At 42.6% G+C, this 27,603-nt stretch overlaps 2 protein-coding genes across 5 annotated transcripts; both read right to left on the bottom strand.

Moving 5' to 3' along the window:
- Positions 1-205: 205 nt before the first annotated feature.
- On the bottom strand, positions 206-7,169 carry khk (ketohexokinase). Of its 3 annotated transcripts, none has more exons than XM_018687698.2 (8): positions 6,994-7,169; positions 6,070-6,186; positions 5,494-5,628; positions 2,965-3,037; positions 2,545-2,691; positions 2,239-2,327; positions 1,969-2,126; positions 206-869 (listed from the first exon to the last, which is right to left on the bottom strand). In XM_018687698.2, the coding sequence occupies exons 1-8, from the start codon at positions 7,092-7,094 to the stop codon at positions 766-768; spliced, it is 924 nt and encodes a 307-aa protein (XP_018543214.1). In that variant the 5' UTR covers positions 7,095-7,169; the 3' UTR covers positions 206-765. The 3 variants fall into 3 exon arrangements, with proteins under 3 accessions (XP_018543214.1, XP_018543213.1, XP_018543215.1); XM_018687697.2 differs by lacking the exon at positions 5,494-5,628 and adding an exon at positions 5,187-5,321 and having other exon boundaries at positions 6,994-7,167; XM_018687699.2 differs by lacking the exon at positions 5,494-5,628 and having other exon boundaries at positions 6,994-7,168.
- Positions 7,170-7,535: 366 nt separating this feature from the next.
- Positions 7,536-27,601, bottom strand: LOC108890713 (potassium voltage-gated channel subfamily KQT member 2). Of its 2 annotated transcripts, XM_018687700.2 has the most exons (19): positions 26,143-27,601; positions 25,251-25,401; positions 24,321-24,411; positions 23,523-23,649; positions 23,163-23,338; positions 21,821-21,946; positions 21,376-21,486; positions 21,175-21,270; positions 18,695-18,789; positions 18,545-18,613; positions 18,298-18,327; positions 15,650-15,729; positions 14,976-15,191; positions 13,551-13,598; positions 12,316-12,424; positions 10,895-11,026; positions 10,673-10,793; positions 10,371-10,546; positions 7,536-10,109 (listed from the first exon to the last, which is right to left on the bottom strand). In XM_018687700.2, the coding sequence occupies exons 1-19, from the start codon at positions 26,273-26,275 to the stop codon at positions 9,464-9,466; spliced, it is 2,733 nt and encodes a 910-aa protein (XP_018543216.1). In that variant the 5' UTR covers positions 26,276-27,601; the 3' UTR covers positions 7,536-9,463. The 2 variants fall into 2 exon arrangements, with proteins under 2 accessions (XP_018543216.1, XP_018543217.1); XM_018687701.2 differs by lacking the exon at positions 13,551-13,598.
- Between the last annotated feature and the right edge of the window lie 2 nt (positions 27,602-27,603).

Genomic DNA, 27,603 nt, shown 5'->3' on the forward strand with positions numbered 1-27,603 from the left:
TCATTAATATCAGGTCAGTTAAATATGCATCTGACTGTTGCTGGTTGTCATGGTAACAGGCGAGTTTTCAGACAGGTGTTTGTGTAAAACCTCTCCACAGTCTGAGATGATCAGAGGGAAAAAAATTAAATCAGAGTGAAGATTGATCAGTTTCCTGTTCTCTCCACTGCAGAGATGAAGACTAATTAAAAATTAAAGATGCTGGTTAAAGATAAGACTAATTACTTTTTAATACACTTAAACAACATGAACATTAATCACTGAATGAATCAATGAACAGCATCAGATTTCTGTTTGGTCTGTTATCATTGATCAGTTAGCAGAGTTTATTCTCATTTAGTAAAAAAAAAAAAAAAAAAAAAAAAAGTACAGCAGGAGCAAACTCATTTTACTTCACTTAAACTCACTGCATCACAACAAACAGTCAAACAGAACTATGATTTTATCAGCAGCTTGTTCATCTATCTACTTGTTATCAAGTAATATCAGTTTATAGATCAGTTATGCATCAGTTCATCTTTCTAAACAGCTGTTTCACATGTTAATGGGATAATTCAACACAGATTCAACACAGTTTTTCTTTTAACTTCTCAAACTGATAATTATTCAACTCTTGTTGAATGTAATTTTAGTGTTGAAACGAATCAACACTGTATTATTACTGTCATTAAAAATAAAAGGTTCTTCTCTGAATATTGGTTCATTTTTTACAGTGTGAGTGTGTCACAGTTTGGGGCTGAAACAAACCAGTTTTTAACTCTGTGGTCACTCGTCTGCAAAATGTTTGCTGATACTGTCGTAACCATGGAAACCGCACTTCCTGCCAGCAACTCTGCACCCAAAGGTCAGAGCGTCCTGCAAACTTCCACCTGCAGACCGAAAACATACTTATTTAATTACAGACAAACATTTAGAAAATACATTTACCACAAAATAATTCAGAGAAGTTCAGTCTGCAGGACGACATCTTAAAACAGAGACATAATGGCTGTGTTCGAAATCGCATACTAACGTACTGCCTACTACATACTCAAACAGTATATACTGTATACTGCCTACTAAATGAGCGTTTAAGTAGGTGGCCGTTCACACTGAAGCATACTACCATTATCCCAGAATGCATTTCACACCACCGGCGGCAATTTGAAGCAAAGATTTTTCACGTTTATTGATCGTTTTTCTGTCCTTTTAGTACGTTGATTATTTTTTTAGGCGACAATATTGCCATATAGATTTATAATTTGTATTCAGTTTGTGTCATAAACTCCTGTTTATAAATCTGTTCCGAAGTTTTCGGAGTTCTGGGGAGAGCCGCTGGCCAGCCTGCCTTGTTTACTGCCGTTATCCTGGGTCCGAGGCTTCAGTTATGCCTCTTTCCAGCCACCTGTTGTCACTCACAGCAGGGAGACGACAGAGGCGATCGGCTCTTCGTCTGCGGTACATTATCCAGATGTACATCAATTCTGGATTTCCCTCAGAAGTATTAACACACAATCAAGTTTTAATCAGATTGCTAGCTCCCAGTAAATTAATGTGATGTGAACTGCTAAGACTGGGGGAAAGTAAGAAGAAAGAAAGAAAAGAAAAAGGTCTCTTTCATTAAAATCAGTTATTATTATTACTATTATTATGATGATTTTTATATATTGCTTATAAGAAGGTCCGTCATTTTACGCAGTCTGACGGAACGCAATGCATTGTGGGGCGGTTGAGTATATCCAGTAAGCTCACGGTGCATACTCTGAAATTCTTGCTGATTTAGTACACATCCGGGCATTTCTCGCATACACAAAATTCTCATACTATGCAGTGTGAACACAGTACATACTAACTTTGACGTCAGACTTAGTATGAATAGTACGTTAATATGCGATTTCGAACACAGTCAATGTCTGACTGTAGGACAGTTATAATGTCAGACTGTAGGACAGTTAAAATGTCTGACTGTAATACAGTATAGTGTCTCACCGTTGGACAGTGTATAGATGACGGCGGCGTTGAAAGTGTCTCCGGCTCCCAGAGTATCAACCAAACTTTCAGGAGGAAAGGCATCTGAATGAACGATGACACTGTCAGGACCCAGAGCATCGGCTCCTTTTTCTGCCCAGGCACAGACCAGGACAGCCCTGACAGACAGGTCAGAAGGAGAGAGAGAGAGAGAGGTCAGAGAGAGAGAGAGAGAGACAGATTAGAGAGAGAGATGGGTCAAAGAACTTCTGACTTTTGACCTCCACTCACCCCTGTTTGACCCGGTGGTAGAGTCCTCTCAGAGCAGCTTCAGCCGACTGGAAGCCAAAGTGACGGGCGACATCTTTACTGACAAACACCTGACAACACGAAAGACAAAAGAACACCTGATGGACTAACGTCTGTCATGAGAGTGACAGTCACAGACTTACAACATTAAAGATATGTTAAGGTTCATCATGTTGAAGACATATTTAAGTTATCTGTAATATTAAAGATGTACTTAAAAGTTGTTTAACGTGTTAAAGAGTTAAAAAGTTAAACCATCCTAAAACCTGTCCTCACAGAGACTCATACCACGTCACCGTGAGGAAACAGCTGATACAGTGGCTCTCTGGTCTTCTCTATCTCCACGGAGATGGTGATTCTCTGTTGCTGTGGTAACATTCTATTGAACATCTCTACCTGCTGGATCATCTTCACCTGCTCCTCAGCATTTCGGCCCTGCAGGGGTTAAAGAAGTACAACAGTAAAATACATATGGAAGAATACACCAGATAATACAGGTATGTTTCTGTCTGCACTGTAACGTAGGAATGATGCCAGTGGGCCGAATTAAGCTTTGTTGCTGAAACACACCCACCTAGTTTGATACTACCAACTTAGCTAAGGCTAAGAAGCTACTCTGCGTTGCTTGCCAGCTAATACTGCAGTCTTATTGGGTTGGTGTGATTTGGTGTTTTAGTTTGGTGTGGTTTGGTGTGGTTTCTTGCTCACCTCCCAGTGGATCCACTTGAACTGATGGAGGTCGACTTTGGAGAAATCGTCTGCTGTGACATCAGGAAGGTTCCTAATGAACAGGAAGTGAGGTCAGAGTTCAGATTCCTCACGAATCACCATAAACAGAGAATAAATTTAACTGTTCAACAGTGAGACAATTTCAACAAACAAATCAGAATTAATGAGTCTGTCAGGACTTTATGGAGGTGAAAACATTTTACAGCTTAGAATAATCTGTTTCTCTGTGACAAACAATTTAATGATTGATCAGACTGATGAAAGATCCATCAAACTGATGATCAATCAGACTAACAACTGATCAGACTAACTAGATACTACCTCTTAATGCAGACAGACAGACATACAGGCAGACGGACAGATAGACAGACGAATAGACACACAGACAGACAGATGGATAGACAGGCAGACAGACAGACGCACAGACAGGCAGACAGACTGTATTGTTCTGTCTGTTTCTAGCTGCTCGTCTCTAGTCCTGATGTCGCTGGTTTTATTTGTTCTGTGAATCAGTTCAGATTGAAAATGTAAAATCACCTCTTTAAAGTCCAACAGTCGTCATGAAGCACAATCAAATATATTTTCTATTTCTATTCAAACATTCACAGACTTTTATTCTGAAATTGACTTCCACAACAATCAAGTGAAGCATAAACTTCAGTGTCTGCAGGAGAAACCAGTCTTTAATCCTCATCAGTGTGGTGGTAACTTAAGCTCATGAAACACCTTGACAGGTGTGATTATTAAATCAAATTATTTATTAATTTTATTTATATATAGCACCAATTCACAACAGAATTATTAAATGTCGTTTGATTATATTGGAAGTAAACTCATGACAAATTTAACAGTTCAATTACAGATTTCACTGTATTTACAGTGAGAATGTTTTTGAAATTAACTGAATCATTGATGATGGATGAACCTAAAACCACTGCAGAGAACCAAACTGAAAATAAACCACTGACCTTATGACGAAGCCCAGTGAATAAACTGAAAGCTGCTCTGCCAACAGATTTCCACATGAAGTTTCAATCTCTTAGCCTAGCTTAGTATAGAGATAGTAAAGCTAGAAAAACATTCATCGAACACCTTCCTCTCCTCCTAACCTCCGCTCAGTCTGATTGGTGGATCCGTTTAGGTTCAGGACTTCGAATCCTCGCTCTGCAGTGGCTCATGTGACCAGCTGTGATTACACCAGATTCAGGATCAGGATCAGGCATTCATGCTTCCTCCAGATCAAACAGTGTTCACTAAACACCTCACAGCGTTTATTTATCTGCCAGCAGCACCAGACAGGTGGAGCTTCTGAAAGGGACGTGGCCTATCAGAATTAACATCTTTTGGTTTCTGTGGCGACCCAACACAGTTCACCTGACCCACTGCTTCCTGTGCGTCAATCTGAGGGAAACTTTGGTCAATTAAAGATTTCAACTAACGAGCAGAAACAAGACACAAAATAGCAGTTGAAGAATTAAATGTTCAGATCAGAAATTTAGCAACGTGTAATCAGAGCCTCTTTATTTAAAGTGAGGATGAGTTTATTTTAGACCAGAGGTTAAAAAAAATAAAAACATGTGAGACACTGCTCTGATCATCCAGGACAAACTTAACGTTAAAATTCATGAGGTTTTTTATAAAGATCAGTTCTACATGTGATCAGAGAAGCTGAGATCAGACCAGGACCTGACCAGGACGGACCCTGGTGGGCTGCTGGTTTATACCATCCCTGTCTGTCATTGGTGCAGGTGAGAGCGTGACTGGCCAATCACAACCAAATTGTCACGTGACCAGTGCAGACATTGTAACCCTGATGGTTCCCCCCTGCTGGATTAAACAGGTCTCCCGATGTAGCTCATGTTCCTGGAGACATGTCACTGAAAAAACTGCAGCTGTTTCGTTTCACTATCAATAAATAACTAATAAATAAATGATAAACAACTAATAAATAACTGATAAATAAATAACTGTCGTGTTCGCAAATAACTGAATCAGCTCCATTTAAATGGTCGAGCCCTGAAACATGGACGTTTTTCAATGAGGTTTTGAATGTAAATATGGTTAAACAGCGATTTGCTGAACAATTTATTTTTTTTATCAGATTTATGAGAATGGCTCGTCTCCATGGTAACAAGGTATAACTGATAAAGAGGTATTTAGTGAATGCTGTGTGACGCCGGACAGTCGTTGGGTCGTCTTACGTGTCGGAAAGAACAACGGTTCGAGATCCGCTGGATGGACAAACCACACAACACGCACATGGAGTTTGACCTTTGACCTGCCAGACGACCGCAGACACGTCGACCGAACGCAGCGCGAAGTCGGCCATGATGAAACTGAACCAGAGAAACAAGAAATACATCAACTCCATCCTTTAAAATATAACCACAGACACCCAAGAAGCTGTGTGCTGATTGGTGGAGGAGAAGCGGGACGGAGCATCTCCATGACAATGATGACGATGTTCCTGAAACAGAAGCCGTTAGTTACGCACACACCTGTTCACACCTGTTCATATGGAGGATGGTGCGACTTCCTGTGCTGATGTTGCTGATGACCACAGACGCTGGAAGGATGCACTGAGCATGCTCAGTCACCAGAGACACGTCGATGTTGAACTTCTGAAAATCCTCCAAAATAAAACTACACACAGGAAACTGTTTACATTTCCTCTGTCCTCCAAAATAAAACTACAGTCTGTCCTCATCTGAACTTAAAACTGATCAGAGTTTTTCTTATGGAGAACATTTAGGATGTCAGAGGAGGTGAGGAGATGAGGAGATAAGGAGGTGAGGAAATGAGGAGGTGAGGAGATGAGGAGATGAGGAAATGAGGAGGTGAGGAAGTGAGGAGATGAAGAAGTGAGGAGGTGAGGAAATGAGGAGGCAAAGAAATGAGGAAATGAGGAGATGAGGAGGTGACAGTGTTAGGTTCTCTGATGAATATAATCAATGTAATCTCTACAGAGTTTATGTTGAATATGTGAATGAAGAGTCTGAAATCTAATGAACATGATGTGTTCAGTGTCAGGTGTTGATGAACATACTGACGAACATATTGATAAATGTATTGATCAGTACTCACTCAGCCACAGGTCCGGTAGACAGTGAACCCATGAAGGCGCAGGAAGCTCCGAGCAGCGACAGCACTGTACAGGAGTTTGAAGCGTTTCCTCCTCGCTGCCAATGTTGTGACAAACACCTGATGACATCATCAATCAATGTCATAGATTATTTATCAATGTTCAGTATCAGAAACTGAACATATCTAAATCCTCTGATGTTAAACATTGATTATGTCAGAATCAGAAACATTTAAAGGTCCAATCAGTGATCGGAAGTCCCACCACCACCATCCTCCGGACCTCAGGATTGGACGATGCTGACAATGTCAGATTGATTGACAGGTGATGTTTGTAAACACAGCAGTAAGAGGGAGGGGTTCATTTAACTTTAACTGCTTTTCTTCAACAAACTTCTTTTAATCTACACGTTCAATGTGTAAAAAAATAAAAAACAATAAAACCAGTGAGTAAACAAAGTAAATTAAGAGACTGTTGCCTTCATTAAAACCAGTAGCTGTCAGACACGTTCCATTCAGACATCTGATATTGATGATCAATATCACAGATTTCTAAAGTGCAGGGGATCATGTGGGAACATTAAATCTTTACTCTGATTCTCTTCACTTTCCTTCAGGTGAAGTTTTGTTTAAACATCTGAACTGATGCAGCTGAAAGAACAGTTCTGTGTTCTGCAGCAGAACCAGAACAGTCAGTGAACAGCTGATCAGGTACACAGTCACTGAGTGCTCATCAATAAATGATCAGATCTACCTGGTAGAGATTTTGCATTGATCAAACAGTAATACAAACACTGAGTCACCTGCAGTCTGACCTGTCACTGTTAACATTAGCCTATGTTAGCATAAGCTTGTGTTAGCATCAGCCTGTATTAACATTAGCCTGCGTTAGCATCACCCTGTGTTAGCATTAGCCTGAGTGCTAACCTGCTGTCAGTGTCCTCCTCAGGATACTGGTCAACCACATTGATGATGTCCAGACAGACCAGGCCCACACACAGAATCTTCTTCTGCTGCTGCTGCTCCATGTTGATCCACACACTTGCTGGCGTCTGGACTTTGACACACACATCATCTCCTCTGAGTCAAGTAATGACAATAAGATGCACTTCCTGTCTGTAGGGATTAAAAAAATAAGAGTCTTACAGACAGTAGCTGCTCAGTACTTCAGCACTTCCTGTTTGTTGTTTTTAATGGTTTGAGCTGTGTCACTGTTGCATGCTGTGCTGTCAGACTGGGTTTCACACAGAGATGATATAAAGAGGTAAAGGAGATTTCTCAGTGACTCGCTTCACCTGGAGAAAAAAAGAAAATCAGCAGCTCTGTGTGTTGCTTTTAAAGACCTCAGTTTCTGCTGTTGATGAATCTGTAGATAATTATGAATACAATAATATTGCATCTATAAAAGTAATCATTTACAAAAAACTGTAAATGAGACATGTAATCACAACAGTGAATATGGTTCAGGTTACATCAGGTTTGTTGTGGTTAAAGGTTTTTTTATTTATATTGAAATACAATCAAACAGGCAACGTTCTGTACAAAGACACAGTTTGTGTTTTACAGATACGGATGCAGTTGTACCGCCTTTTCTCCACAACACATTTTCAAGGATTTTGAATAAAATGACACAAACTTTTCCTCTGAACTGACACACTATGAGAAAAAACACTATGAGATAATATTTCAATCATAGCAGATTTAAACGTAAACACAGGCTGAGGGTCAGATGGTTTCCATGGAAACAGTAAAAGTGTTTCTACTTTCAGCCAAATTAACGAGTTAATGACCAACAGGAAGTAGATCAGAGATTAATGAGTCACTTGCATCAGCCAATCAGAGGAGAGCTGATTGATCAGATGATCAGTTTACCAAACTACCAAACCTCTCTGACACATTTAAACCTTGTATGTGTGGTTTCCACCTCCTCCCAGACAAACCCCCTGCTGGTCAGAAACATTAAGCCTTCAGGCTCAGGCAGTAAATGACTTTTATTTTGGTAGATTTGTGTTATTTTGGTTTTGTGTACTGACTGATCGCCCTGACTGCCCCCTGCTGGACAAAATCAGTAACTGAGTCATGTTAATTCATCCTTCAAACATTTTATCCTCAGTACTGTTATTATGTTTAATGGTTTGGATTAATTAGTGAATATTAATTATCAAAGAATTAACAGTTGATTACATCATATATACACACTAATGTTTCATGACATGATTGTGTGAAAAAGCTGCGTTAAAGATATGTGGGAGTTATCATGATTATCAGTTTGTGTTTTTCTTAACATATTTACGTCTCCATCCATTTACTAAACCCCTCCCCCGACAGCAATTGTCCAATCACAGCTCAGCACCTGTAATTGGGCAGCAGGAAAGAAACAGGATGGATTTTTGGATTTTTTCCAAAAATACAATCAGAAGGATTTATTAAACAGTGTTTCTAATGTTTGCTGGGACCTGTTAGCGTTAGCTTCAGTCTGTTAGTATGATACCATGTGCAGCCATCACAAACCTTTACAGAGTTCTCATTTTCAAACAAATCAGCTGGAAACATTTTTTAAAAATCTGCTGAAGATTAAGTCGTGGAGTTGGAGAACTCATGGAGGTGGTGTTAGTTTAATTAGCCAGCTAGCTGCAGCTAATAAAATCCGCCAGTGACAAGAGTATTCAGAGACAGGGTTTCTTTTGTTAAATGGGAGTAAAATAAATAGATAAACACACATTACATTTCAATCCGCCTGAACCTTTTCTGTAGTTACTGCTCTCTGCTTTTGGGGGGCAGAATAAACATCAAACCACAGAGTGAGTTTAACAGTTCCCTGCAGAGAAGACCAGGATTCAGCTGAAAGCTCAGGATCATTCTGTGTTTGAGCTCTGAATGGGAAATAGACAGCTGTGTCTGTTGTCATGGTGATGTGTCAGTCAGTCATTCATTTGGTGCTTTGTGTTGAAAAACATAATCATTTGGAAAAATAAGCAGCTGATGATTGTGTATGTTAACATGGACACCAGCAGCCAAACAGCAATCAGGAGCGAGTGTGTTGCAGCAGTGAACCAATCAGGAGCGAGTGTGTTGCAGCAGTGAACCAATCAGGAGCAAGTGTGTTGCAGCAGTGAACCAATCAGGAGCGAGTGTGTCCCTGCAGTGAACCAATCAGGAGTGAGTGTATTGCAGCAGTGAATCAATCAGCGACAGTGAACACAAACATTGGCTGCACGTTAAAACATTGACACAAATAAAAACACAGTGATGTGTACTGTTCTCATGATGCTTCACTCTGAACTTCCAGCTGGTGTTTTTAAGTCTAAAGACATTAAACTTGTTTCACTTCATGGTTTCATTCACATTTTAATCGGTTTAAGGGTTCTGCTGGTTCTTCTCCAGTTTAACTTCAGCTCTACTTGGGTCCGGTCCAGGCCCGGTCCGAGTGTGGCGAGGGGGCACAGAGCTCCGAGTCAGAGTCCGACTCACCCTCGGCGATGTAGGGCCGGACAGTGGCACAGCGGGTGGCGCCTCCTCCTCCTTTGTGGTCTCCCAGGTTGGTGGAGGAGTAGAACCCGTTGTTGAGGAAGTCCAGGTTCTCTCTTGACTGGGAGATGGAGAAGCCGCTGAAGGAGCGCTCCAGCTCCTCGTGGTCCACGGATGGGATGGAGATGGAGGTGTCGCTGTCCGGCTTCACCTCCTCCCCTCCCTCTCCTCCTCCTCCCCCGGTCCCATTGGCCCCATCTCCTCCCCTCTCCGGTCTCTCCGCCCCCCCCCGCTCTCCGGTGCTGTGCCGGTTCGATCGGTTCCCGCCGTGTCTCTCTCCGGCAGGAGGAGGTGGAAGTCGAACCAGCGATCCGTCACCTACTGGACTTGGACTGTTGCCGTGGCTACGCTGAGGGGGGAGCGGGGCCTGCTGGTGGAGCTGGGAGCTGATTGGCTGCCAGGAGGTGGAAGGGGGGCAGGAGGGTACATTGTAGTTTCTGTGTCCAGTGGAGCTGCTGGAGCGAACCATCTTCGTCACTAGACGAGTCTTCTCAACATGGTCACTGGGTAACACCCTGCACAACATGTAAACAAGGTGTAAACAACATGTAAACAACTTGTAACAACATGATAAAGGTTCATCGCTCACAAATTTTATAAACAACAAGTTCTGTTGTTGTTATCATAGTTATAGTGTGGTTCAGTCTCTGATACTGATCTTGGTCTGTTACTGGTCCTGGTCTGTTACCATAGTTCTAGTGTGGTCTGGTTCTGTTGTGTAACTGGTCCTGGTCTGATAGTGGTTCTGTGTTTGCCCAGTAACAGGAGATACTGACTGCAAGATTTTGGAGATCGACTGGCTCTTCTCCAACTGATCCACTGGACTGTGGTAGGGAGGGGCAGGGTCTGGCTCCTTAGATCCAAAGTAGGCATCAGTCTCAGTCTGAGGGATTCCCATTCGCTGGATGTAGATGTTAACCAGGAAGTCCAACTTTCTCTCCATGGACAGGACCTGAGGAGCACAAGACCAGAAGAGGATCAGGATCAAGACTGACACTACGTCAGGAAAAGGTTCATGAGTTTTCAGCACTGCTCTGCTGAAGGTCTTTTTAACTACAGACTGGTTGCTATTGGTTACCTGCTTCTCTACCTTTCCCAGCCTTCCCATCATGCTCGGATCCTCAGGAAGCTCCTCACTGGCAGCTTTGGGACGGTCTTTATCTGCAATTGGCGTTCCTCTGCCAACTATCTGATCCACTCTGCCAATCAGGAGACAGTCAGGAAACAGGAAGAAACCTTCAGATGATAAGAGAAAAGATTCAGGGGTGAAGGGTTAGAGGTCAGAGGTCAGGGATCTTACCTTGACTGGAGGTTTTTAATGCGGGCGAGCATGTCCAGGTGTCCAGCTGAATACTGTTCAATTACATCCATGACATCATAGGGACGAAGACTCTCCTTAAACTTCCTCTTAGACACCATGAAACGCATGATGCTAAGAGAGAGAGAAAACAGGAAGTCAGCTGCCAGGAGGAGTTCTGGTGGGCTCAGTCTGGACTGGTCTCTGACCATGACAGGAGGTGGCTGAACATCTGACCTGGATCCTAATTAATGAGGTATCTGGTGTAGGTCCAACACAAAGGAGACCTCAGGTCCACACCATTAAAACCAGTGATCTGTTTTAATGGTGTGGCTAAAGACAGCTGTATATCCCATCAGGCCACGACATCCTCCAGGAAGAGCCGGAGGTTGAGCCTGTGTGTTCTTTACTTAAGCTTGGGACAAAGCTGAAGACCAGCTGAAACCTCCAAAAACAAACCAACATGAAGATTGTTTTGCAGATGTTTTAGTCCTGACAGTCAGGAAGGAGCATAAAGCTCATGACTTAGTAAATCCACCAGAAAACTTACAGAACCACTGCTCAGAAACCACAGAGTTCTGGACGTCCGTGATCCCACAAACTCACTGAGGACAACAACTGTCCTGTTTCTGTACCAAAACAAACATGGACGACACCCGCAGCTCAATCTGTTTTTGTGCTGAGATCTGAATGGAGAGGGGGACTGTGGATGGACCTGGACCATGAACTTCAGGTAAAGCTGCACTACTCCCGTGGCAACACACAGGTGACATCATCAGTCGTCAGTCACAGATATCAAACATGATTTTATAAAAACATAATGAAATGACTGAAGATCAGAGTCTATACATCACACACTGTCAGACCCAACTGACACAGACTCGGTCCTGTGTGTGTATGTGTGTGTGTGTGTCCAAACTACTACAGAATCTGGTTCTGATACCAGACTGAATAGATTAACTTTACAGAACTGGACAGTGGGACTAACGGAGGAACAAGGAACCTCTACAGATCTCAAACTAACTGACAAGAGAGGAGCTGTGGACTGTAGAGTGCCAACCAACAAAAAGAGGGAAAATAATAACAATAACAACAATAGAGAATATAATAATAAGAAAATCTTACCAAACAGCACGACAGAGGAGCTTTAGTGGCAGACAACAGAAAACAGTGAAACAACAGAAAAAAATGAAGCTAACTGGAGGTCAGACTAACTTGTCTTACCCAACAGCTGATGGTGACCTTTGACCCTGGGGTGAGCACAAATAAATAAAAAACAAACAAAAAATAATGTGAATAAAAAGCAGAATGATTCAGTGCATAATAAACAGCAAATAAAGGTGAGTAAAGCGACGAATGATGAGCAGATAAACCAATAAAAATAAAATGGTTTTCTGAGTAAAATCAAAACAAACATTTCGTACCAGATGGCTCTGATGGTGACCTTTAATCCCGGGGTCAGATCCTGAGGGACGAACTCACAGTGGCAGCTCTTGTTGTCGTCGGCCATGTCTTCTCCTGGCAGGCTGGCCTCTGAAACCACAGGGACATGATCATCACCAAAGTGTCCATTGTGTCACAGCGCCCCCTTACTCAAACATGTGACACTGCAGCGGTGATGAACCAAACATTTCATCGGCAGGAGGACCAGAGACCTGAGACAAGTTCAGTTAGGACATGTCCCAGTCAGGGCCAGGTTTAACCCAGTTTGTGGACCCCACTAAACCTCCACCTGTCGCCCTCTGAACCCTCCTGCCTCAAAATCCCCATTAAGTCCAGTTCAACCAGACCTCCATTGGTGGAACAGTATGTCACAGGTCTTACATGTGTAGTTTAGTGAATTTAGGAATATGCTCCACATTAATTCATTGATTAATTTTAAAACCAGAGTTTGAACCAGAGCCTGAAAACATTCTAATACTACAGGACTCACCTCAGCTGATATGGTACTTCAGTGGTGCAGATAACCCAACACATCTGTAACTAAAACCAGTGGAGAGAGAGGAACCTGGGGCTTTGGGGCCCCTGTCGTCTGGGACGCTGGGCAATTGCCTTTTTTGCCTGGTTAGTATCCAGCTTTGGTCCAGATGCTGATCTAATCACAGTTTAAAGGTTTAGAGGACATATACAAACTGTGACAAGGAGTCTCAGCAGATATTCTTTTCTGTGGTGGTGGGGGTTTTTGTCATGTCGAGCTGAGCAGGAAAACACAGTGAGGTTTACCTGGATGAAGTGTTGGAGGTGAACTGCTCTTCATCCAACTATTTATATTAGATATTCAAACCAGATTCACTGAACAAACAGAACATGTTCATCTTGACTGGACCTGGTTTTATTGAGGAAAGAAGCCCCACTGACTCTGTGACATTCAGGTGGAATCAGACCCCTCTGGTCTCCAGAGAAGGACAACACCAGCCCTGGTACCAAACAGGACCAGAGAAGCTTGACTTGGTGTGTGTGTTGGCTTGTTTTACTATATTTGTGAGGTCCAAAAACTAGGGGGGCACTAAATTTGTGGGGTCCAACAGCTCTGGATCCCACAAGTTTAAATGGCTGTTTAAAGGTTAAGACTTTAGGACCAGGGTCTAGAGAATGTATTACATCAGTGACTACAAAGTCAGGTGTTGGAGGGTGTGTGTGTGTCAGTGTGTGTGCTGACCTGGGGAGCTCTTCTGCCTGAACTCTTCATCCTGCATCTCTATCAGCACTACAGGAGGAGACAGAGGACACAGAGACCTTCATCAGAGAACTCATCATCATTGTCAAGGCTGAGAATACCAACAAAGAGGAAGCAAACACCTGTCAGGTACTGAGGTGTTTACAGATTTAAAGACACAGTCCAGCACTCATTAAATCCTCAGTTTCAGTGCACAGATACAGCATCGGCGAGCCTAGCTTAGAACAATGAATGGAAGCAGGAGGAAACGGTTAGCCTAGCTTAGCACAACGACTGGAAGCAGGGGGAAATGGTTAGCCTAGCTTAGCACAACAACTGGAAGAAGAGTGAAACTGTATAGGCCATCATGCTAACATTCACCAATCTTCAGTTGTCATCGGATTTTCTTAGTGCAGTAGTAGCTAAGAATCATGGGAGCTGTAATTGCTGAATGTTGGCACAAAGGTTAAAAAGCAAGAAGTCTAAACCAGTATAAACAGCCAGGTCTAGCATAAACCAGTCAGGTCCAGTATAAACCAGTCAGGTCTAGTATAAACAGTCAGGTCCAGCATAAACCAGTCTGGTCACAGATGATGAGAGTTGGTCTATTTCCTCTCTTGCTCCTCCTGTCCTTCCCTATCTCCTTCTCTCCTCTCCTACCGTAAATCCTCTTGGCTGTAATTCAGTGTTTTTACTGTTTTACAATTCTGTAACTAAAAGGTTATTTTCCCAAACTACAGTTTGTGTCTGGTTATGTCTATTTCTCGTATGTCTGAGCCCCCATCCACAGGTCAGGTACTGATTTGTTGGTGCATGTTGAGTTTGCAGGTTTTGGGTAGGTCTGGGTTTGTAAACTGGACTCCTGCCAGACTCTTGTGGGAGATAAAAATAAAAAAAACCTTGAGTGTCTGAACTTCATTTTAAATGTTAAATGTGTGGGTGTATATGACACTAATTACATGGTGTTTGTGCTCTGAATGAGGCTTTTTCGCACACTGCATATGATGAAACATCTGCCTCCAAAACACAGACTTCTCACTGCTGCTGGAGTCATGGATGTATCATAACACCTGGATACTGGACTTCAAGATGGCACTCGGTTAACTGAATGAAAATGACGCACTGAGACTGTGAGTTGAGTAATAACTGAGCTCATCTGCAGTTGGATGTGCCTTATTAGCAGACAAGGTCTAATGGAGGCCTATAAATTCATCCATCATCTCTACAGGACGCCATGTATCAAATTAGTTCATCACATGAGAGGAACTCATTGATCTGTTACTGTGGACTGAAAGGATCGTCCCCTAAGGTGATGTGGACTAGTTGGGTGCTCTGGTTGCTCTTTAGTTGTGGATGTTAGAGTTCCACGTGTAGGAGTTGTGATCTACGAGTGGATCGCTCTAACTGGCTGGACTCGGCTTGTCTTACCTTCAGAGTTTTGGCGGGAGGCAGCTCCTCGGATCCTGAAGGCCTGTCGGGTTCTGCTGCGTTCTCCGAAGCTCCAGCTCTTTGGAACCTTGCTGGGACTCTCCTCCAGATTGGGCTCCATACTGGGGGACCGCCGCAAGGCCTGGACTCCCCCTGGACCCCCAGGAACTCCAGAACCCACACCAGGAGCAACACCGGGGCCAACTGTAGGAACCACTAAAGATGAGAAGTAGTGAAGTAAAGATGGAGTTCAAGGATGGGACATACCAGAATCAGAACTGGTTGATATCAGTCCAGTCTGCAGGTTTTCCTCCAAACCAGTTCCTACAGCAGCTCCTTTACACTAAGAAGTCCCACCTGTCTGATTAAATAGGTCGATAATCTAGTTCCTGCTGCTTGATGGGAACATTAACCTGCAGTCTTGTGGGTCTCTACAAACCAGGCCAAACCAGACATGTGACGGACCATCTACAGGTTTCTTGATCAAGGACACTTCATTAAGCAACAAGAACCTGAGAGGAGGATCAAACCTGAGACTTGATGTGGACCACCTTTCATCTACCACATCAAATGAAACATGTATAAAAGCAATCTAATTAATTTCTGTGAACTATCCCAGAGTGTCAGCATTTCAAAACATAATCCTAAAAAGAGACTTTGGTTCTTAGACTCACCATGCTGAGGAGAACCTTTCCCTTTGGTTCCTGAACTCCTGGGAGATGAGAAGACCCTCTCCTTCAGACTGACCTTCTGACTGCAGGCAGGCAGGCAGGCAGGCAAGCAGGCAGGCAGACAGACAGACAGATTTAGTTGGATCTAATATGTTCTGGGATCATGCTGAGAGAAAAGTCCTGAATGTCCTTTATTGTCAAATATTTCCTGTCCATAATCATGGAGTCTCTGGGTGGAAAATGATGGAGAAACACTGAGGGAGGTGATCAACATAAATCACCTGATCTGAACCAGGTTAGTGTTTTTGTTAATGGAACTCTGTTCCAGTCATGGTCAGTCTATAACAAACACCATGTTTGACCATGAGGTGGTTCATCAGAGTACTTGGTACCAGAACACTTGAGGTCAAAGATCAAAGATGGTATAATCAGATCTATAGCTGTTTGTCTTGCACACTTGGGTGAAGAGAGGAGTTGAACTGTCAGCTGATCGCCACCTACTGGTGGGTTGGATCAGAAGGTGGGAACACTCCACCTGTGAGGTCTTCAACTCCCACCTCCAGAGGAAGTTTGTCCTGCATCCCAAGCATGCTTGGGGACATAAAGTGGAGAAACTGGAGAATTAATCATTTAGCTTCACATACTAATCACTAAATATTAATTATTACTCCTATCTGCCTGTGTCCACAGGTGTTTCCACTTATCATCATTAAGTTTAGGTTTGTGAGTTAGAGGATCTGTGGATGTGAACACATGGTATATTGTGTATCTATATATGCTGTCACATGATAATGGTGTTTGCCTCTCACACACACTGTTAGCCTGGATTTTATATTTATTTAAAGATTGAATTTCATTACACTTAAACAATATAAGTTAGATTCCATTACTATACAATCCTGAGTAAATTCTACTAATCTATAAACATTGGCAAATGTATGAATAACTTTAAAACTTTAATTTTAAAGTTTTTGTCACACCACACCTCTTTTTCAAATCCACTGAGTTATGAGAGGCCCTGGCAGGTGCAGAGTACTGAACCATCTGCTTTTAAAACTATAGGTAAGTTTGTTTTTTTTTTACTTTCTATATTATAGCTTATACATACTCATTCATACACATGTACAACCAGATAGATAATAAAAACAAAAAGAAAGAAAGAGAGAAAGAAGACAACATTAAAAACCATCCACATTACGTTTAACAACGGCACTTTGTAAAGTGCAACGAAAAATAAAAATAAAGTACTGCAAGATTTTGATGCATGACAACTGGTTGCGGTGTGATGCATGACAGGACGTGAATGCTCGTTCATGGTTCAACGCAGTTGACCTTGCAAAAAAAAAAAAAAAAAAAGTTGAATCAGCTTGGCACTTGGCATTTAGTGTATTGAACTAAGAAGAAAAATTCCAGTACCATCCAGCTTTTAAGTTAGATGTACTTAAGTTTCCATCTTACATTACTTAATTTTTTTAAGGCAATCGGTTTCCTCAAATTTTTAAAGTAAATTCTCTCTCAAGCAACAGGACTCATTGAAATTGATCCTGTGATGCTGAAAACACTTAATAATGGATGGATGTTTTTTAACAAAGGGAACCTGTGCATCAGTAATAAGGGTGTCACTATGTTCACCCACGGGAAGCCACAACTCTAGATTGTTGAATCAGGTATTCTGCTGAAAAATGGTGGATTGCCTCTTAAATTAATTGTCTGTACCCCAGTGGTGGAAGAGAGGTGGCAGAAAGGTTGTGGATCAAAAGGGTGGTGATGCCCCCAGTTTCTTTATCTGCAAGCCTTGTGCAAGACAATGAACTCCAAACAGCTGCTGCTGTGTTCCTTTGGACAAAAACATCTATCAAATGACTGTCATCCAATGTGGACTGCCTCACATGAAAGAGTTGGGTCTGGGTCTCAGGGTCTGAGTCACCAGTGATGGTCAACTGGAGCTGAAACCAACAGACTGATGCAGAGTCATCAGTGATGTTGATTCTGTACCAGACTGTGGAGGTTCAGAGGGAGATGATCCTGAAGGTGAATTTTGGATTAGATGGGTCTCTGTTCCAGTCCTCAGCCGTGATTCTGGTCCAAACCCTAAAGCTGTGGTCCTGGTCTCTAAGTAGTGATTGAAACAATGAAATGATGGAACCAAGCAGCTGAAATGAGTTTCCATGGCAGGGGCTCTGGACTTAAGAGACAGGGTGAGGAGCTCAGAGATCCACAAATGCTTTGATCTACAGAGACCTAAATTGAGGACACGGTCAGGTGCTCCTCATCAGTCTGTAAAGTTTAACCTAGTGTTAAAACTCAGTGGTAACTTGTGACCAAAGCTGGGATCATTTACACAGTAAATGAGAGTCTCACTTCAACACATTCAGTCTAAATTGAAGACTTCAGAAGATCAAACCCCTGAACTGAAGCAGAGCTCCAGACTCTGAGTCAGTGGTCTAAGGGTCAGAGGTCAGTGGTCAGGAGTTTAAGAGTCAAGGATCGATAATTCCTATCAAATGACTGTCATCTATTGATCCTGGAGTCAAGGATCCTCAACCTTCCTCAGAAGGTCTTAGGTTTTTAGGGTCAGGGTTCAGGATTATGAACCCTGGTCTAAGAAAAAAATCAGGACTCATTTATGAAAACTGCAGCTTAACACTGACCTGGGAGATGGTTCAGGTTGGACATCCTTCCTGTAGAGACAGAGACAGGTTCTTATTATTATAGATTTTATTGTTTTGCTAAATGATTCTGACATTATTTGCTGTCGAAAACCAGATACAGACACTAACTATGAACAAGACTATTGCACTTATTGTTGCAGTAGGTGTTGTTGCAGTACTTATCGTTGCAGTACTTATTGTTGTTTGTGTAGTTGTTATGTGACTTGTTGCACTGAACGTCTCAGACCTGAATGAGAGTCCTGATTTGTTCTTGAGGTTCCTCAATAAATCCAACTGATTGAGAGGAGGAATCAACCTGGAGACACAGATGATATAAAATGAGTATTACGATATTCATAGAAGAGTAATATCTGTAGGTGGACAGGTGCAGTCTCACCTGTACATGGGGACAGAGACTGTCCTCTCGTAATAATCCCAGGTCGAAGTCAGATCAGTTCGGCTCAGATTGGTAGCGTAAACTCTCCATGCCGCCTGCAGACAAAGAGAGAACTATTGTTTCCATGGAAGCAGCTACATATCAGATGCCAACATAGCAGGAAGGAATGTGCTGACTCTATGGATTTTCAGAATAAAAGACACCCCTCTGGAGACAACAAACAGAGTTTCAGGTGAGTTTAAATCTTCACTGCCTCTCTGATCTCTCTCCAATTATTGTGACGCTTTGTCATCTTGACACTGTGAATCGTTTTAATGTGAAGAAAACACCTCCCTGTGTCAGACAATCTCTCATGAAGAAGAACTGAATTTTTTATTTTTTTTTTCCTGGAAAATGCAATGTGAGCTCAGAAAGTTAAGATATTTTCCTGCATGTACCAAAGTTATATGGTCTTCCACAAGGAGTGATGCATTATGGGCTGTTTGTAGCCTTAACATTAATAAGCCAATGAGTGTTTCCAGTTTGTTTTAAGTGAGTCTGTCAGAGTCAGTCAGCTGTAACAGAGCTCAGTTAGTCCAGTTTAAATAAGACCTGTTTAAATAAAACCAGCTCACAGAGAAATGAACCAGAGAGAAAATCAGATAAAACTGCTTCACAGAGGATGAACTCAGAAAGACTGAAGTCTGAAAAACTGATCCTGACAGGTGAGAGAGAGATACGATAATGTAGGTTTAACTTTCTCCTTTAACTGGATTATTTCATGTTTCACTTTGACAAAAAAGGCTTTGTAGTTGATGACTCTCCTCTTTTTGAAATAACAGGATGAGTCTTCTTCCATAAACAGCTTTTGGTAAAGGACAGGTAATCTAATGATGTGTTCATGTCACATCCTTTAAACTAGAAATACAACCAGACGAGTGGTGAAAACTGGCGTCAGCCTCTGTCAGAGACAATATCTCCCACTTGGTGTAAAGAACCACAAACATGTCAACAGAACAGCTGCAAGTGTACCAAAATAAAATCCAATATTAACATTAATACAGTCCTTTGGCCCCTCCACCCCCCACCCTGTGAATCGCTACTTTATTGTTTGGGGGGGGGGGTCGAGTGCCCCTGTGAACCTGAGAGCTATGTTGTCTGGGGCAATAGCCTCCCAAGGCAAAGAGACTAAGAGGGGTTCAAAATAATCACCCTGATGAATTAGAATGTTCGAGAGTTGGCCACCTCGTCCAGACAAGGGAAACCGCGGCACCTTTCTGGAGCCAGACCTGGGAGGGGAGCTTGTCGGCGAGCGTCTGGTGGCTGGGCTTCCACTCATGGGGACTGCCCGAACAAATTACATGGAGCCGCCACTCCGTGGACCCACCACCTGTGGGGATAGGCATTGGGTGCTTGACCAGCCGGGTGTCAGGCAAAGACAGGGCCCCAGGCATCACGTCTCTGCTTTTTGCAGACAATGTGGTCTTGTTGGCCTCATCAGACCATGACCTTCAGCACGCGCTGGGCAGCTGAGTGTGAAGCAGCGGGGATGAAGGTCAGCACCTCCAAGTCTGAGGCCATTTCCTCAGCCTGAAAACGGTGGATTGTTCCCTTCGGGTGGGGGGATAGTTGCTACCTCAAGCGAAGGAGTTTAAGTATCTTGGGGTCTTTTTCACAAGTGACAGGAGGATGGAACATGAGGTTGACAGGCGGATCGGTGCAGCGTCACCAGTAATGCAGTCACTGTACTGGACCGTTGTGGTGAAGAGGGAGCTGAGTCGAAAGGCAAAGCTTTCAATTTACCAGTCGATCTACGTTCTGACTCTCACCTATGGTCACAAGATCTGGGTAGTGACCGAAAGAACGAGATCGCGAATACAGGCGGCTGAAATGAGTTTCCTCCGGAGGGTGTCTGGGCTCAGCCTTAGAGAGGGGGTGAGAAGCCTGGACATCAGCCAGTTGAGGTGGTTCGGGCATCTCGTTAGGATGTTTCCTGGGAGACTCCCTTTGGAGATCTTCCGGGCACACCCAATTGGGAGTAGACCCCTGGGTAGACCCAGGACGCATTGGAGAAACTATATATCTCTTCTGGCCTGGGAATGGCCATGGAATCCCCCGGGAGGAGCTGGAAAACATTGCAGAGGGACGTCTGGAATGCCCTGCTTAGCCTGTTGCCACCGCGACCCGATTCAGGAACAAGCAGGAGGAACAGAACTGAACTGAACAGTCCTTCAGTTCATTTTATACAGGCTGTATGTTGTTTCACTTGGTAACAAATTACTGCAAATATACGTAACACAACACAAAAAACGCTATATCTACTCTGCTTTGACCACAGGGTTAGCACCAAAGCTAATGAACCAACTGGACTAATGTGAAAACATCAGAATAATGACTATTTTCCTATGGGTCATCTCAGTTCAAACCCCACCTACTTTCTCAACTCTGAACAGCTCACCAATGACTGGGCAGAGTGGGTGTGATGTCAGAGGCTGGTTTACCTGTATGAGTCCAGCTGCTGGGTTCCGTCTCTTCTCAAAGTGTTTCTGTCTGTGCTGTTCCTGAACCTTCAGAGCAAACCCAGAACCCAGGATCCCCTGAAGACACACATGGACAGGTAACAGGAGATCAGGTAAGCTGGATGAACCAGGTGGAGGCTCACCTGTCACAGGTAAACTCAGGTAATTGTTTGACTGACTCACAGCGGGCAGAGCGAAGAATGAAACTCCAATAAGAGTGAAGGTTGCAGCCAGCAGACGTCCATTCCAGGTGATGGGGAACTTATCTCCATAACCGATGGTTGTCAAGGTGATCTGACAGGCACAGAAACAGACCAATCAGATACACCTGTATAGACCTGTACACATCTGCACACACCGTAGAGCAACAAAATACATCAACGTAACTACTCCATTTAAGTACATAGAGTATGTTACTTTGTACTTCTACCCTACATCTCAGAGTAAACTACTGCACAACATGCAGTTACTTTACTACATCAAGATGATTGATGATGATAACAAATTATTTTAATTTTTAGTATATTTATAAAATCCTATCAAAATTCAAACCAGTGATTCCAAACTCTTTGATTTGTGACCAATAAAACTCAGCATCTCATATAAAATCAGTGTGTGTTGGTCTCACCAGTCCCCACCAGAGGGCGTCAGCGTACGTCTCAAACTGTGCATTGTCTTCTTTTTCTGCCAAATAAACAAGGAAACTGGCCAGAATGAGACACAAGAAGCCGATGTACCAGGCTGTGATCAACTCCTGCAGAGGGCAAGAGACATTAGATCAGACTGAGAGAGAGAGCGAGCGAGGTTTATTTTCCCAACATGAGAGTAGAGATAATTTGGACCCAAACAACCACATTAAATTTAACAAACCAAAAGCATATAGAACATGAATAAAAAATTGAACAAAACAGAATTAGAGTCAGGATGTGACGTCCTTTATGGTGATGAGATCTGGAGTCCACTCAGTCATCAGGACCACATGAGATCAGACGTCCTAGAATTCTCAGAATTCAGCAGGTCCTTATTAATACATTCAGGTTACTTCTCCCAGCAAAAGAAACCCAACACTGCCTGACCAATTAGAGTCAACCTCATTAACACATGAACAAAAGAGTCTAATGATGAAGCATGAATATAAACTGAGAGACACAGCAGATCCCGATCCAAGTACAGACCACTGTTACACACATCCTGAACCCCAACCCCCCACCCCCCGAAACACACACACACAAACACACACACATCTTTACATTCTGGGTGGGATCAATAACTCTGATCAATAAAGTCCAGGATCAATGAAAACGATCAGATGTCAAGAAAATGATACCAACAAACCAATACTGCTGACACACACACACAGACACACACACACACCTCTGTAACATTCTGTTGTAGTGAACAGGACCGACCACAGATCTTATCTCACTCCAGATTTTTCCAGTGAAGTTCAGAATCAACTGAAGATTCTTTTGAGCACTTTAAGGACCTTTGTGGTTTAGAACTCCTGCCTGTATTTCCCCGCAGAGTGTTCACTTCTGACTCTGTGATGTTGACATCAGGGCTCTGTGGATTCAGACCATCCTTGTTCTTCTTGTCTCTGAGGACAGTTCTTTATGATGCTGACAGTGTGTTTGGACTCATCCTGCTACAGAATTAATCTGGGACTGATCAGACATCTCCCTGATGGTACTGATGAAGGATAAGACTAAGGTCATCTAAAGTGCCTAAAACTTTTGCACAGTCCTGTAAATGAAGTTTTACATACAATATTTACTCACACACATACGATCTAATTCTGCCTTGCATGCACTGGTTGGTGTTTTTTTTCTAATATGGACCTGCTGAATTCAGGGACGTATGTCTGATCTCGTGTCGTCTTGATCACTGAAATGACTCTAGACCTCACCACCAGTGTTGAAGGCAGGTGAAGACATATGAAGGCAGGTGAAGACAGCTGTTTACCAGTTTACCTTGCTGTGGGCATAGACCACTGATCCCAGCAGTTTCCAGGTTCCTCCTCGTCTGTCCATCCGGATCATCCTCAGTATCTGAAGGAACCGAAGAGAACGGATTGCCGACGTGGCAAAGACGTTTCCCTGAGTCCCTGCAGCCAAGACTGAGATGGATGCTATCAACACCATGATGTCTGAGAGAGAGAGAGAGAGAGAGACAGAGACAGAGACAGAGACAGAGACAGAGAGACATTTGTTCAGCTCAGTATTCAGCTCATCAGGCTCACCTGTCTGAGAGTAAACGTGTTGTCAGACTCACCTGTCTGAGAGTAAATAATCAGACTGACCTGTCTGAGATAAACATGTTGTCAGACTCACCAATGACACAGAAGGGCTTTCTGGCGAACTTGAGTCGGCCTCTCCATCCTCTGTAGCGACAACAACAACCTGCAGCCCAGATCCTCACCATGTACTCCACCCCGAACACCACGATCGTCACCACTTCCTGTTACACAACGACATCACACTGTTAACAAACACCTACAGGTGCAGATAACCTATATTTCCATTATCGATAAATGTTATTTTCTTGATTAATGGTTTGAAAAACACAGAGAAATGTTACTGTGACAGACGACAGAAGCTGGAACAAGATAAAACTTACAAATGACTAAATCTCCTATATTTACGACTGTACATTCACAACTGCTCATTTTCTATTTATTACAGAGACTCTTTCTAATGCTGATTGCTGCACTTTAACCTTATCACTCTGTTACTTCTGTGCCTTTCTATATTATATTTTTCTATTTTTATTTTTCTATTTTCCTATTTTGGTCACCCCTGTTTTCTTGCTGCTGTAACGTGAATTTCCCATAAGTGGGATAAATAAAGTCTATCTAATCTAATCTAAATCTAATCTAATCTAAATCAGAAATAATTGATTATTAAAGTTGTGATCTTCTGTCAATGAACGGACCAGTGAATCAAGTCCTTGTTGCAGCTGTTAAATCAAACCCACAGAGAGGCGACGATGAAGTGAACTAAAAATATCACAGCACAGGAAGAGAGAAGCTAAAAATAACTGAACATTCTATTTACAGATTTATTCAGTTCATCCTCTGACCTCAGATCAGCTGCAGATAAAAGATGAAGGTTTGTTTGAAAGAATCGTACCAGGATGTAGAGAGCGTCCTCTGAACTCTTCTCGTACTCTTTGATGGTGGAGAACACAGACAGAACCAGACAGGAGAACACCAGCAGGAACCTGAACACAACATTCAACACATTAATACTCTGCTGTGTTCCTGTTTCAGGATCAGGTTCCTGAAAACTGATCTCAGGTCTGTGTTTCAGGGGAGGATTTAGACTATGACACCTGATCTCAGGTCTGTCTTCATGTATTGATCCTCAGCTGTTCCTGGAAACTGACCTGAGAGCAGCCGACAAAATTATTGTATCTTTAACTTAATTCTGTGATGTGAAAAGTGCTGAGTCACTGACGTCAGTTTGATTTATTTTACTGTTCATCAGCTTCTGATTAGGATTTATTCCCTGAACTTTAATGTTCAGATAGATGAAATTAGAGAAAATTAAAGTGTTGGAAAGTAACTAAGTACATTTACTCAAGTACAAATTTGAGGTAAATGTATTCTACTTCATGTTACCTTTTTACTTAGAAAAGAAATATTTAAGTTTTTACCACATTAATATCTGACAGACAAAAAACATGAGGAGAAAACAATTTAATGAAACCAACAGTGTAGAAGCTGTCGAACCCTTCAGAGTCTGAAACATTAAAACTCAGGTGTTTAATAAAAATATTTATAATTTGATCTTCATATATTTATAAATATGTATATCTGTGTGTATATATTTATATATTGATGATTTTTAATTTAAGTCTTTCACTGCAGTTTACACTCAATTGTCAGTTAAGTAGGAACACCTGTACATCACCCTGACAGGTGTCTCTGTTGTTTAGTCTCCATTCACTGATATAAAAGAGGTGGATAAAATAATAGAAACACCTGCTTCCATTATTATCAGATATTCAGTGAACAAGTGCAGTGCAGTGTGTGAACAAGTGTGTGGACAAGTATTTACACATAGGCGTGGTAGATGAAGGCCCATCCTCGAGGTCTCTCCAGGACGTTGTACAGGAAGTTCTGCAGTCGTCTATAGAGGGCATTTCGTTTTGGAGGTTTCTTTCCTCCAGAGACGCTGCTGCGCTGCCGCCGAGGTCCCTCCTCCCCACCTGGACACAAACACATCCAATGATCCCACTGCAGCAAATAATCAATTCATTGATTAGTTGATTGGCACCAAATTAATGAGCAACTGTTCTGACTGTTCATTGTTTTATTTCTAATCACAAGAAGTTTCCTCTTGATATGATGCTAAAGTAAAAATCCTTTTTAAACTGTTAATCAAACACCTGAATACTCCTGATGTTTTATAAACTATGATTCATTGAAAAATAATCGTCAGTTTAATTTTCTGTTGATTGACTCATGACTCGATTCATGTTCTTTTTCTCATTATTAACTGATGCTTCTTGATTTGAGAAGTTATCAACTTTAAGGAGCCTGCAGCTTCATTTTTTTGAGGATGATGAAACATATTGTCGCAAACATGTTAGTGTGTCCTGTTTCTATAAAACCGTGATCACTGTGATGAAGGTCTAGAAATAAAATTTGAGCTTCATTTTAACAGATTTCACTGTTTCACAGAGAATTCACCATCAGCCAATCACAGTCAACAAACATCTCCTCCTTTAACCTCATTGGTCCAAACCTGCAGGTCTGAATGTTCCTTTTATTTTTCTGATCCACCTCAGTGAACAACGAACGTCCCGGAACATTCCCGGATCTGTTACTTATGTTGTCATGGATTATCTGCATTAGAAACACCTGCTCTGTTTATACACTGCATCTCACACACACACACATTATTGTCATCTCCCGTTAATTAACCGCCGCCGTTCTCGCGTGTTTACCGGAAATGAGCAGAGCTCCGTCTCTGCTGGAATCGGTGCCTCCGGCCTCTAGACCCACGAAGCCGACCTTCAGCTTCTTCTGGTCGGCCTGCGCTCCGGGGAACACCCCGCCGTTCCGGGATTTCTGCACCATGACTGAGAGCCGCGACCCGTACCGACCCGCCGATCTAGAGGCAGCCCGCAGAAAGAGCACCGAGACCGGCCAGGCACCGGGGAAGCATCGCCACGGCGGAGCGGAGGAGGAGAGAAGGAGGAGAGGATGAGGTGAAGTGGAGAGAGGGATGGAGGAAAATAAAATCCGCAGCAGATTGGCTGATCAGCAGGTTTTTTCTCCTCTTCCACTTCCCGCACAAGAAGGAAACAGAATGACGTCACTGACGGATTATTGATCACAGAAAGAAACAAACACTGATCAGATCAATTTGATCAGAGAAAAGAAACAAACTCAACTGAAAGATCGACGGGTCTGTACAGGATGTTTTATTAACCTCCGTCACCATGGTAACCGGACACCCTGTATGCGTAACCATGGCAACCAGAGGAGAGACAGGTGGAGTTAAACAGAGTGGGAGCCAAAATACAAGAGGGAGGAGGTGGAGGACGGGGGGTAGGAGAGAGAGAGAAAAGAAAAGGAGGAGGTTGTGAAGAGGAGGAGGAGGGTAAGAATGGAGGAGAGGAGAAGGAAGTGAGCAGAGGAGAGGAAAAGGAGATAGAAGAGGAGACAAGGAGGTGAGGAGGAGGAGAGGAGGGGGAGGTAGTGTTTTGTCCAGCTGTGACATCACATGAAGGAGCCATTCTGATTGGCTGGTTCAGATGTATAGATTATCTAAGGTGTGGACATGAGCTGCTGCTGCTGACTGCTGGACTGGAGAAAAAACAAACTGAAGTTGGACACAGTCACTTTACGACATTGGATATTTAATCTGTTCTGTGTTTTATTAAATTGAACATGTCCAACTGTTGTGAACCTCTTTCACACTGTTTACTCAACCAAAGATCTGTGGTTTTATTGAGAACCACAAACTTGAGAATAAAATCATGAGCCACCACATCACCAGGAGAGAAAAGAGGTGAAATATGAGGAATAAAAATCTGACCTATGAGGACGTTACTTCTTCTACAAAAACAAACTAAAATTAATCTACAGCGTTGGTTCATAGATTTTAAAGTCATGTGACACGGGGACATTGTGCCACACCAGAGAAAGTCTGACAAATTTTTTAACCAGCATCAGGTAAAGTCAAACGCACCTAAACGCACCACTTCAACATCTCATCAGTAATGTGATGACATCAGTCACCAGAGGACCAATCAATTGGTAGATGTTGAATGTTTGGTTTTCTCAGCACAGTTTATTAGACCTGCAGGTGACATCATCACTGAGTAATGTTGATTGGTTGATCTAAACTACACATCTTTAAAACTGAGCAAACATCGTGCTGCCAGTTGAGTTGGTTGATG

This window comes from Lates calcarifer, linkage group LG12 (assembly GCF_001640805.2).
Source record: "Lates calcarifer isolate ASB-BC8 linkage group LG12, TLL_Latcal_v3, whole genome shotgun sequence".
In the NCBI taxonomy this organism is placed as follows: domain Eukaryota; kingdom Metazoa; phylum Chordata; class Actinopteri; family Centropomidae; genus Lates; species Lates calcarifer.